The 13,857-nt window shown below is 37.1% G+C and overlaps 1 protein-coding gene across 4 annotated transcripts in view; it reads right to left on the bottom strand.

Moving 5' to 3' along the window:
- The window catches only part of MIB1 (MIB E3 ubiquitin protein ligase 1), a 72,567-nt gene that overhangs the window by 39,916 nt on the left and 18,794 nt on the right, over window positions 1-13,857 (bottom strand). For all 4 annotated transcript variants that reach the window (XM_031612922.2, XM_031612924.2, XM_031612920.2 and 1 more), the window contains exons 5-11: window positions 11,960-12,026; window positions 8,621-8,825; window positions 6,753-6,936; window positions 6,335-6,479; window positions 4,765-4,898; window positions 3,683-3,790; window positions 1,080-1,277 (exon numbers count right to left, since the gene is read on the bottom strand). In XM_031612922.2, the coding sequence (XP_031468782.1) occupies window positions 1,080-1,277; window positions 3,683-3,790; window positions 4,765-4,898; window positions 6,335-6,479; window positions 6,753-6,936; window positions 8,621-8,825; window positions 11,960-12,026 (1,041 nt within the window). The remainder of the gene's footprint in view (window positions 1-1,079; window positions 1,278-3,682; window positions 3,791-4,764; window positions 4,899-6,334; window positions 6,480-6,752; window positions 6,937-8,620; window positions 8,826-11,959; window positions 12,027-13,857) is intronic.

Below are 13,857 nucleotides of genomic sequence, written 5' to 3'. Positions count from 1 at the left end.
CACCATTCTACTGAATTTTTCAAACCAAACACATTTCTGTTATTTCGAGTCAGATATTCACTTTGGCTACCCACAGATCATTGTATACATTATCACCTCTGACTAAACTCACGACAAAAGACTCTTCACTTATCCAAAGTTCAACAAATACTAAAGAGGGTATGGATGAACACTAGCTGGCTGACAGCTCAGCCTCAGCAAGTTCAAGAATCTACACGTGAAGCCAGGTAAAAGCAGAAACACAATCGATATATTCATTAATTTTAAGTTTGCTTTACTTTTGTTACATGAATATACAATTTTGAAAAATGTACTGCTTTTTGACATGAAGGCAAAGCAAGATGGTAGATGTATTATTAACGTGTCTTGATTTTACGAGGACAATACAGCTTTTTCTTTCTACTGCAAATCTCTTCTGATTTGTTTTTACTAATGCACTGCATGAGACTGCATTAAGCTCATGAAGAATATGGATACTTGCTTATTTGACAGCAGGCTTCTCCTCTGCTTTCTCAACAGGAGGTTCCACTCATATGTCACAGCTTCCACCACATTCATTACAGATAAAATTGCCTGTGTAATTATGGAACATGAGGCCCCACATATCATGACCTTTTAGATAAAAGTCTGAGCTTTAAAAGAGAATTTGGCTAAACAGTTGTATCAATAATAGGTCAATTCTGGGGGGAAAAAAGGTTTCTTTCATTGGAACATTCCACAGTATCAACATCCAAAGAAAAATTCAAAGCTGCAAACAGCTGCAGATTAGATAGAGCAAGAATTTGGAGAAAAAAAATTAATCACAGATAACCACAGTCTGTGAAAACATCAACTAACATGAACTGGCCTGAGTAAATCAGGTGCCTTTATCAAGCTTTTTAGAAAACCAATCAATACAACAGCATTTCTATTACAGCTGGTCACGTTAGGGTAGAAGATGGGAAGAGAGAACTTCACAAGGTCTGTTCCCTTCCAACCTATTTTCTGTAATTATTCTATCATCTATACACAGCATCCACACGCTTCAAACGCTAAAAGTAGAACAGCTCCACATTTTAGGTATGTAACATCTGCATTACCTGGAGACTAGGATGGCAGCCAAAGTCCAGTAAAGTCTTCACAACTTGAAGATGACCTTTGTTGACAGCAATATGAAGTGGAGTCTGCCTCCGTTTGTTGCGAGCGTTCAGATCCGCGCTGCCTCGGTGCAAAACCTCAATCACAGCACCCTCGTCACCAAAGGCCGCATGATGGACAGCCCTGTCTCCATCTTTATCCTAATGTAGAAACATTAGTTTAATTCTGTATATTCCACACTTCATTTCAATAAGAATTTAAACAGAACCATGAAAATTTCTTTGAAGAAAAAAGGGATATTTGAATGGAACTGAGATTGTTTAAACTAATAAAAGAATTGATCAGACCATAAAGGAATAATAGAGAATTAAGAATCTGTGTACAGAAATATGTATTCTATAATATATGATACTATAATATATGATATTCGATGCTATACCACTGTCAACAAAAACAAACAAAATCACATCACCCACCCTGTAACTAAGGATAACCCATTCTGTAATCCAGGAACTGCCAAATTCCAAATCATGGAAGACAACTAGAGAATTGTTCATATAATTAAGTTAATGTATATTAGAGCTTATCATGTCTTAACTTTGAGTTTATAAATTATTTCCAAAGGAAGTGTGGGATTGAAGCTAAAATTAAATGCAAGTTCTGATTCTATGATGAAGCTTCACAGCATTAAAATTCCAATTCAATTCAGTTTATCTCAGTTTCATTACTTCATTCTCAGTTCAGATTAAAGTCATAAATTTGCTAGTTAAGGTTGTTCTTAACATCCATAAGAGTGGACTGTACTAGTGAGGGCTTGGACTTCACAATCCTTATCTCTCCCCTGCAATTCAGGATATTTTATGATACCTTTGAAAATATCAATCAAGAAATTTCAACATCAACAAGAGTACACAAAAGCAAAAAGAAAATGCAACACAAGAGATTTCAATGGTACAGTAATTTCCATAAGCTAGTTGCTTGTCTGAACTTACGTGCGCAGTGAGATATCACTACGTATTTGCAGGATTTAGTTTTGGCAATAGAAAAAGATTAAAAATCCAGAAGCAAAGTTGTCTGTTTAGTGTAGTAAAAGATCAGAAAAGACAACTTTTCACTATTCCTCATCTAGTTAGAATGATCACCATGAGATGAAACTTAGCCATCAGCATGACAAGTATTGTTTTACTTCATTCTGAGAACAGTTTTGCAGGAAGGCGGTAAATTGCTTTTTCATATTTACAGTCTACAAGGTTTACTGGGATGGTTGCTGATGAAATCCCACTTCATTTATTAAATATTTTACAGTTTAAACATATTCCAATTTTGAGACAGAACCATGATTTCGCAAAATCTTAATGTATGGAATTCCTACTTTATGAGCAGTAATTTACAGAAGTCTGTGCTTTTTTAAGCTCACTGTAAAAACCAGTAGTCTCAGGAGCTAATTTAAACTGTCTAATGTAGATAGTAGTCTATTAATATACCTAGAAAAAGCTAGCAACTAGTTAAGCATTTTTCCTAAGACAAAATCTAATGTTTTCAATATAAAAACAAAATACTAAAAGCACTGTATTTCTATACATGCCAAGGACATAATATTGTCGGTGCTGCCAATATAACTGATACCCATTCACTTCAATGGACTAAAAAGCTACTACATAGTTTTACTATTTAATAATGGGCTTCTTATGCTGTCAGTAACAATTTTTTTCTGACAAAATAGAGGCCACTTGAACTCAGAATTAAGCTGAGGTAAGCACAGGGGAGACAACACCAACAGAACCTTCTTACGATTGAGATAATGGGAACACTAACAACCCTACCAGATGATTACAAGATGCCTTATCTCAAAGCTGCATAGATAACACTTTGACCTTCCTCTGCAATGCATCTAATCCTTCCTTACACCACTGAAGTATCAGTCCACAATTTGATTAATGCTGCAGCTTGGATCCTACAGAACAGACAAAAAGCAGCTCAGACTAGTTAACAGCAATGCACAGTGTGTACTGCAGTGAAAGTACTGCTTCTAAAATGAAGGTGTTTCACAGATGTTAGTCCACAGCAACAAAGTACTGCATCAAATTTGTCATTTTTGCCATTTAAGTAGAAAACTTCTACAAAGCAAAGGTGTACCAGTGAATATGGAAATTATTTCAGTACCAAGGATTGTATCATTTCATCAGTGATATCAACACAGCATAACTAGCTTTTAAACACAAAGCAACACATTTTACACTGAACACACAACACTTTGCCACACTGTGTCTAAGAAAAGCAACCTGTATAAACAGATAGACCTATTCATTTCTCTGCAACCTGGTTATATACTGCTAAAAAAAAGCAAATTTTTCTACACCCTTTATTACTCTGCTTATTTTAATAGCTATCTACCAATCAAAAAAGGAAAAGTAGTTAATCTGTCATCAGGAAGAAACATGTTAGAAAGCTTAGGAATATAGTTGCATGCAGTGCAAACTAAAATAAAACCAGAAGAACTTACAAATTATTGCAAGAAAGCAACTCCAATCGATGTTATTCATGTATGTAGCTAAGTTTAAAACTTAAGGGTACAAAAAGTGTACATTTCAAATATTTCATTTACCTCTGCTTCAACATCCACATTCTGTTTCAGAAGCAACTTCAAAATATCAACGTGGCCATTCTGACTAGCTGCTTGCATAGCTGTGTGTCCAGCACACTGTCCATTTACCTGGAAACAATTAACACTTTGAGAAAATTTGCAAGATGCAAACACCCCTACGAGACACTGTATACATGCAAGTGTCTTAGAAAACAGAGTATATTACTGAATCACAACACAAGATTAGCAAAAGACTAGCAGACAAACTATTTTTAAAAAGCTGCCTTTTTGACATCACCTCCTCCTGGGTCTACTCTATCTTATTTTCACAGCATTAGCTAGATTGAAGGAAAGACAAAGCATTTATTTCAGACATTAACATCTTAATGATTACTGGATTAAGAAATATATATAGATTACCTTTGGGCCTCTGTAAAGGCAAGCTTTTGAAAAGAGGCCTCATAATGATGTCTGTTCTCTGGTCTAAGCTATACTTTACTTCATTTTCTAATTTATGTCAACAACAGAAGTTATTATGCTTTATATAATCTTGAGCTACAAACTAGCCCTCAGAATTGATGGAGATTAATCTTCTTCCTACAAGGATACCTACTGTTGTAGTGACAAAAAACTCTGTGATTTTGTAACTTTTTCCCTGAATCAAGTCCTTAAACATTTTCTGTCTAATTACACAGTAATGTGACTAAACAATTTGGGAAACAGTATCCAAGAAGATTAGCTGATCTATCTTATGAAAATGGAGAAAAAAACACAAATCCACCCATCCAAACCTACCCTCACTCCTCCTTTCTCTAAAAACAAAAGAAGTTTAAGACCCTTCATTAATTGTGAGTTTAACTCTCTGCCCTGACTCTGGAAGACATAGGACTGAAGACACTTTTATTGACAGCAGACAGTATAACAAAACTTGTCCAGTGAAACAGGATATTAAGCAGCATTTTCAGACATCCCTCTGCACAATTCAAAAGAAAACAAATGGGGGATGATGCACTGGAACAAGGTGTATTACTTCTGTGCAAGCATGCTACTGATTGGCTAAGGATATCTATTCTATTAGCATTACAGGACCCCCTGTAACTCACATCCACGTCTGGTCTCTTTAGCAGATCTTCCACTTTAGCAACGTCTCCATTGGCAGCAGCTTTAACCAATTCTTCATTGAGATCTCCAGATTCTTGGGTTTCAAATAATTTCTTCAATAGCTGGGACAGTCTCTCTACATTTATTAAACAAACCACAGTTAAGACTACAATTCTAGCCACAAAAGAACAGGAAAAACAACAACGAAGATTGTCACAATTCTAAAGGCATGTAACTAGTAATACACAAACCACCTTTAAATTATTATAGGGTTTTGAATAAATCCTGAATCCTAATCCCCTTAAATAGTTGAGACAGTCGCATCAAGTATTTCAGAACAGAAGTTTTTCTTTTTTAAACCACAAATAGTGTGTCTACCACAAAATACAGGAAAGAGGGGGAGCAGGTAAAAATACAGATTTACATGTTAATGTATCAGGATTCTTAGTCTTCTATCTTAACTTTGTCTATTTCCTGCCTTCTATTATCATAGTAACCGTGTGTCTTTTTTCTATTTTTTTCCTTTTTTTGAGAAAATTCACTGTATCTATGCTCACAGTCCCTATGAAAAAGTCTAAAACCCTATGTAGAAAGATTTCTTGACATTAGAGTAAATATGTGAAGGGGGAAAAAAACAATTAGCTATGACGAAGAAAAAAGAAATTTCAGTACAACCAATTAATGAAACAGGCAATAGAACACAAAACATGTACTGGATAATCTTTCTGCCATCAGTATTAGATGAACACTAACGCTTTAGAACAAGGGAGAATGGTTTTAAACTGAGGCAGGGGAGGTTTAGGTTAGATATTAGGAGGAAGCTTTTCCACATAAAGGGTGGTGACGCACTGGAACAGCTTGCCCAAGGAGGCTGTGGATGCCCCATCCCTGGAGGCATTCAAGGCCAGGCTGGATGTGGCTCTGGGCAGCCTGGTCTGCTGGTTGGCGACCCTGCACATAGCAGGGGGGTTGAAACTACATGATCACTGTGGTTCTTTTCAACCCAGGCCATTCTACGATTCTGTGAACATGAGCAGGTTCAACAGAACTGAAATATGATTATGTAACCTAAAAAAATTCCCACTATGATTAGCCAAAGTGTATCTGATGAAGTTTTAAGACAAGAAACCTTTTAAGAATAACATAAGTAACTGCTTGCAACAGATCCCTCATTTACACTTGCTATCTCCAACCCACTTTAAACAAAAAATGTGCTGCTTCCTTCTCCCAGTGATACTCTCTTCATGCCTTACAGCCTGTTTCAATCTAACATCCCTTCTAAACACTCCAGCTTTAAAGCCCTCAGAGCTGGTCTCCAAAGATATACTTGCAGTGTAGCCAAAGAGAATCACACATTTGATTTTACATCTATCAAGATAACAGCTATAAACAACTCCACGCCTACTGCAAGCTTCTCCTTTCATCTCTCCATGAAGAGTAATACTGGAGTACCAAACATCAAGTCTTGAGTTTTATTAACCTTACATACAAACTCTGTACCAATATTTAACAATTCTGTGATTAACACAAGTACTTGTCACACATACGTTTCTGGTTATTATTTAAACTTACCACCAGACGCATTACTTATAGCAGATCCTGCTGATGCCACCTTTGAGACAGCTGCTGGATTATATGTCCAAGATGTCCCACAAACCTCAACCTTTAAGTCACTGTCCGAGTAGATCTGCTGGACACGACCAACTTTACCTAAAGTCTGCAATAAAGGAAACATCTTAAGTAAATATACTAAAAATAAAGCAGTTAGATACCTGAACATTACAGAAAACAATTTTTATCAAATCAGTTGAATAATAGTACATTTGCTAATCCTTCTAGTTAAGTTTCATCAGGCTAAATAAGTATTAAGTATTGTTTGGTTAAATATACTTTCTCTGACACTTTCATGGCCTCCAGGTATTATTAACAATCATAACCAGAAATATTATACAAGTTTAATCATCTTGAGTCCAAACATACAGCTACTTACAGGAAGCATTGCTTCAGCCCACTCTCCATGACCTCTCTGAAGAAGCTTGATTCGCTCCAAGTCATAGCACACTTGAACAAGGTCACCCACTTGAAACTGAGAAGTACCTCCTTCTGCACCTTGAGCAGCATCTCCACTTCGGACAACATTGGCTTTGGTGAGAACAGCTGGATTAAATGTCCACCTAGACAAAGAATCATTTGAAGTAGGTTTTAAACTTGGGAAGTGAAACGAATGTTAAAAAATATGAATAAGTAAATTGGATAAGGTTCTGCTTGTATGCCTAAGCCTTCCTGTAAATTGATGCTGTAGCACACGTTGTTAACTACTACTTGCCCATTTAAACGTGGCTCATCAGTTGAATACTACCATCCTCAGAGATGTAAATTACTGAAGCAAAGAAGAAATGTCTTACAAGCTAACAGCTCATGACAATGTAATATTCTTGAAAGGAGTTTTTTTTTATTATTATTATTATTATTCTCCCAGGGCAAGGAGGAGTCAAATTGGAATGGGAAAGATTAAGTTGTCTCACAAACAAGGGTACTGTCAAGAAACAACAAGGGAAGAACTCTGGATGTTGCCCCTCCACTTCAAAGTCAGAAGATGCAACACAGTTATAAAGATTCTCCAACCAAATGCATGGTTGAGATGCATCTGAATTTAACTGAGCTATCCTATTTTTCCACTATCAATTTTATTGTTTTACAGATATTTAGCTGTTTTCATGCCTAATTATATTCCAGTATTTAATATGGTAGTCTGCACTTTACATGTAATTTGTTCCAGGATTGACTTGCATTCAACTGTTTGATCTGGTCAAGAAGCATCAGGTGACTGATGAAAGCCAAGGAAAAAAAAAAAGCACAGTATAGATTAGCTTCTCTGATTGCCTCTATAGCCATAATTATCAGACAGAATGGTACTTGCATCCCTATGGCTCATATTAGTTGGGAAAAAAAAAGATTTTTGCATTACTTTGCAATATTAACAAGCAATATCAGAGGGAAAGCCTGAATACGTTGACACTAATCTTGACAGATATTATCTTGATTTTTTTTTTGTAAGTAGATTAGAGTGGTGAGCAATCAGTAACCACATGAAGTTCATCAAGAGCAATGAGTCTTAGCTCTTTTGGGACAAATTAAATAGGTAAGTCTCCAAGCTGAACTGAAATAATGATATACTCATTGACTGCTTTTTAAAGAGAAAACCAATAGCTGTAAGCAAAATGACAAAACCATTTGGACATATCAGCTCATATCTATCAGTACAGCTGTGTTTGAACGCTGTTAGCATGAAAGCAGTTAACAGAACATGAAATCTAGCTTGAACTAAGTGGTTTTGGCAACAAGTTCCCCAATACTTCCTATTCCAGCTTCACATCTACCCAAACTAACACCCCACTGATTAAAAAAATGCTAGATACAGATCAAGTCAATGTATCTATTCTATTAGATGAGATTCCCAACAAAGACATTCATCACCAGTTCTCTTAACCTATTTTCCTAAAACTGTACATTGCACTGCTCTTACCATTCTCCTTGAAACCTTACTTGGGGTGCTCCATAATAAAAAAAACAAGTACTGTGTAAAACACAACATTTCAGAAATAAGATACTCTACAACTTCATTATTTTGGACTCAACCAAAGTTCAGAGAGCTTATATTTTTATCTCTCTCTATCTCTCTCTATATTTATATATATCCCCTCATTACATATTGCAAAAGAAATAAAAATCCTCAGAGATATCTTAATATACACAAAAGCAGAACAGAACTCCAGAACCCCTCTGGCAGTAAGCAATCACAAGTGCCAAAGGCAAATAAAATTTGTGATGATGTACAACAAAGGCTTTAAAACAAACCTATTGCCACTTGGATATTGTACTACAATATCATGATCCTCATCAATGCCACAAACTGTTCCAGTTGTTGTTAAGGTTTCAAACATGCCATCAGTCCATCCTCCATGACCATGCTGCAAAGACTGTACAATTTCCAAATCAAGGTCAATGTTTACAAGGTCACCAATTTGCAGACCACCAGGATTTCTGTTACCATTTTGCTCACCTAAAATAGAAAAAGAAAAGGTGTTCACATGACCACATTAATTTTCCAAGCAATCTGAAAAACAGATTTCTAACACAGCTGACAACCATGAAGCTTCATATCTATGAAACTGTAGTGGTCAAGAGCTAAAACAAATATGAACAGGTTAAAAACTCTGAATTTCTGGGTATTAAATAATCTATTTCTTCTTAAGGTTTCGAGGTAACTAAAAAAGATGGTAAATACTAAGTCTTTCTTCCACTATGGCTTCTAACCAAGATGTAATAGCTATCATACGGTACTAAACATATGGAAACATCTAGCTCTGATAGTTCTGAGGTAATCATATACAAAGTACCACCTAATCATTCATAGGTTGAAAGGCGGGCAAAATGCTTATAGAAAGTGGTTTTGAATTCAGTCAGTCCATGAATGTCAAAAAAGAACTGGCAAAAGACCATCTCCAGAATGATCAATGATGAAAGCATCTTTAGTAGTCTAAGTGGGAATGTGACTACAAACAAGAAAACTTGCAAATTTGGGGGCAAAAACCTCCATCATGGATAATACTTGCTTTCGAAAGACATCATTACAAGAAGTCAACAGCTGATGGAAAAGAGCATACATTCACACACCTCAAACTGTGGTAACTGATGAAAAAATAAAGTTGTACAACTGCTCAATGGTAGAAACAGAAGATGTTATCTGCTGCCATCCACAGAATAACAGTGACAACCACAGAACTCATGTACATTGAGTTCAGTGACAATATTGGTTGCATAGGAGAGGGTCAGCAGAATTCCTTTAACAATACCGCTGCTTAGACAAGAAGCAGTATGAGGAAGGGTCCTCACACTGTAACAGTAAGCAGAAACAAATAGTCCGATACAGAGATAAAAAAAACATTCTTTGGAGGGAGGCTGAAATCCACACCAGATGTAGTTCTGCAATTAGCAATTCCAGTAAGTTTGCAGAGGACAGAATGGCCAAGAAAAGACTTGATACTATTGAACAAGAAACTGCTGTGGAAGGAAGCACACTTGTGAATGGATGCTCGCGTTCAACAGACTTTGATTTCTACAACCATCCATGTTGTCACAGTGACTTGTTTCTGTTCTAGTCTTTGTTTAAAAGACACATAGATAGAACACTGTTTTCAATCTGCATCCTTTACCTTTGGGGGAAAAAAAAGCAACACATGACATGATAAACAGCCACTTCTGCAAAGGACTATTAAGTTAGAGAATATTTCTTCAGAAAAACTGCCAATACGGAATTCTGTGGATAGAAAACTATTCAACAGAAGGCATTACAAACATTGCAGAGACAGCCCTGATTAGACAGGGAAGCCTAAGCAAGAAGAGAAAAAAACAGCAAAACAGTAAAAATGACAGAGTTCTAGAAGTGTTAATTGGAGAATGGGATCTTTGGAGGCTACATGGACTGAGCTCTTTGTGCAAGCTCTGAAAGAATCTGTCCTGTTTTCTGCCAAAACAGTGCTAAAAGCACATTTTGTCTGTTGCCTCAGCACTTTTGGTAAGAGGGAGATAAACGTATTCTGTTCCCTAACACAGCCCACTATCCAATTTACTTTATTTGCAAATAAGTGATGGCAGGCTGCGATTAATTTAGTATTCACTTCAGCACCCAGGTCTTCCTCATCAAGGCTCCTCAATTCCCAGTTTGATCTGATATATGGGGTTATACCACCAAGTGTGCAAAATTCCATTCAAATCCCACAAGGTCTCCATTTACTGAATTCTTTGCTCACTCAAGGTTCTTTTGAGTAAATCCTGACTTTCAGTGACACTGTTCTTTCAGCTTCTTGTCAATTGCAGATTTTCTGGGACTGCATTCTGCCTCATCACAAAGGTCACCCGTGAGGCACAAAATATAATCAGTAGAAAGCTACTTTTAAAGCTAGAACCACAATGAATACAGGGTATGCATAAGAGCCTATGTTTATCTGTGTAATTAAGAACCTATTTTTATGTCCCTGTTCATGTCTGACTAAAGAGACAAAATTAATTTTAAGTACACAGAAAAAACACAAAGTTCAGAGTGTTTCATCTTCTTTCTTCCAAATAATTTCTCTGCATGACAGCACATAACCAAGTGATGACTTTTTCTTTTCTAACCAAGACAAGACCTCCACTGTTTTTACCTTTTCACCAACACTACCTAAAAGAACAGAGTTTGAAGGTAATGCTTTAGTTTAATTCCTGCTGCAAATCCCTGAGACTAGCAAACAGAATTCTCATGAATTTAGAAACTTTAGAAAAGTCAATATCAACCACCAATGTTTTTTGGTTTGTGTGTCGTTTTTTTAATGCACTGAAGTATAACTAACTGAAGAAGAGAAGCACAATTTTCTGTAGCATCCCATTTTATGACCAAGTGTTTTACCAAGGAAACACATATTAAGATAGAGAAATCTGTACTCAGTAGAACTTATTCCAATTTGCCCATATTTCAGAAAACACAACATTTAGCAATTATTTTTACAGTACACTCTGCTCATGCCTACAGCCCAGCTAGGGCACTAAAAATAAGTCAGTGCAAGAGTAGATAAGGGAAACTTCAACCAAGATTTCAGTACAAGTACTACTTATTAGTATAAAAATAAGTTGAATTATACATTCAAATAACCCTGCTTATGTAAAAATTAACTCTGTTACGTATACTTTTCTAAACATACCTGATTATTTAGAAGTGGCTGGGCACGAGAACAGGCTGCTCAGGGAGGTGGTGAAGTCACCGTCCCTGGAGGTGTTCAAGAAACATTTAGATGTGGTACTAAGGGACATGGTTCAGTGGGCAATATTGGTAGTAGGGGACAGTTGGACTGGATGATCTTAGAGGTCTTTTTCAACCTTAATGATTCTATGATTCTAAGTCTTTGTAAGAATGCATAGATACTTGGCTCCCTAGAAGAAGTGCCCAATGTGATTTCACCACTTAACAGCACCCTCACCATTCACTTGGCACACTGTTATCAAATACAGTGAGGAAAAAGAAATTTACTATTAACACAGAAATGCTACCATTTACATTCACTATAAAGGGCTGTAATTTTAGATTAAATTTGAAAAGAAAAAACAAGACTACATATAATCAATGCAGATCAAGGCAAATTTACTTTGCTTTCAACTCACCTAACACAGGACAATGGTCTCTGTAGAAAGAGCCTCCTTTTGCATCTTGGACGCATTTCAGGTCAGACTAAGGAAAGAGATTAAGACAACTTTAGTCCTTACTGACTGAGTTTTCTGGATAACATAGGTCACTGGAACTAGAATTTAAATATATTCAATTAAGCAAAGCTGAAAGTTATGGAAGTCACTAACCAAAGAAGCTCAAATACTTTTCAAGTTGTCAGCACTGACATTCTCAAGATTTTAGTAACTTTTACCAATATAAAAGGCTGTGAAATATAAGGTATTTTTAACTCCAAAAAGGTGTTAAAATAACATAAGCCTCCTTGGCATTTCTTTTCCTGAATATTACTTAAAACTTGCCAGTCCTGACCCCTCTTCACAATTTTTTTTCTGACATATATTTTAACAACTTAGAAAATAAAACTTGGCATGCAAATTCTAAAAACCAAAGAATTTCCCATGAAGAATATACGGAATACAAAGATAATAGGCTTTTTTTGTTTTTGTTTAATTATGCTGAGCTACACACGATCATTTAAAGAGAAACATTCAACAGCCTAAGCCTCCAGAAAGATCACTTTGTGTATTATTTGAGGAACAAAAGTTTCAAGAGTGATAACCAGCTCCTGTTCAAAAAGCCAGCAGAGTCCCAATAATTCTCCCTTCCTCTAATTCTTTCCGTGTGTAACCCTCTAAGCCAAAGGGCTACCATCTGGCATTGCTCCCTGCAGAACAATCCTCACTAAACAAAGGGTATTCTGTGTGCACGATGAGTTGGGAAGGAGATGGGGCACTGTCTGTAAACATGTCAGAACATTCTAAGGGAAGGAAGAAGGAAATAAAGGGGACAGGTGGTGGCTGCGACGTAACCAAAACTAAACAAATGTTTTTATAAATAATTATTTTTCCTCCACACTGAGTTTACTGACTGGCAAAAGTATTAAAACGAACTCTCAAGTTGTCCAAGTCACCAAGGCACTGCTGGCCACAAAACTTCCCTCAGTGACTTGAAACTGCTAAGCAGAGAACCCAGATATACCCGGACATATGAAGAATGCACCGCCACGTTCTGAAAAACCAATAGAAACAGGCAGATCGAAATAATGACATATAGCTACACCTCACGGGCAGCAATAAAGCAGAGGGGCTCAGCCGGCTCAGAGGCGTGCTGCCACCCAGCGGGCAGGCCGGCCTTCCGCTGGGCCGAGAACAAAGGGCTGCTAACCGTCCCCACGTTCCAGATGGCAAGCTAATGAACGCCCACGGAGCCCTAAATGAGCCGGCCAGCACTCAGTCTCATCCCCTGAATGCAGACTCCCGTGTCAGGCAGCAAGCAGGTGGCTGCACGTGAGCCAAGAGGAGCATATGGGGGAGTGCTGCTTCTGGTCCCTTCTGTGCAGCGAGCAGAAGACCCCGAACATTTCTTCCTGCAGACAGGTAAAGTTTGGGTGCATTACAGCCAGAATTAGAGTACAGAGAAGTGATGGCTAGAAGATAACTGCAGAAAAAAAGACTACTTACACTCTTGAAACAATAATTCTCAGGAAGCAGCCTGAAATACCCTGAGTTTCACAGGATAACACAGAAACCTACCGACGTGTTCTCTCTTACTGGTCAGCCTGGGGTATGTCATTTCTGGAGTATAATAATATACATACTTGGGTGTAGCTGTAACAGTAAGCTGTAGCTTACTGTTCAGCCTCAGCTTCACACTTGCCTTCATTCCAGCGACACTGTGGAGTCAATGTTAGATTACCGATCTAACTACCATACAAAAGCAAAGCAACGTGATTATTTTTCCACATAAGCCTCTGCCAAAGAAAGGAGAAGGAATCAAACAAAACATCCTCAAAGTTGAGGTACAGACAGTAAAACTAACTGATACACACTGTATT

The sequence above is a fragment of the Phasianus colchicus genome, chromosome 3 (genome assembly GCF_987193195.1).
Source record: "Phasianus colchicus chromosome 3, bPhaCol1.hap1.1, whole genome shotgun sequence".
Lineage (NCBI taxonomy): Eukaryota > Metazoa > Chordata > Aves > Galliformes > Phasianidae > Phasianus > Phasianus colchicus.
The sequence above is the reverse complement of the archived record's forward strand: the minus strand, read 5'-3'. Positions and strand labels throughout refer to the sequence as shown.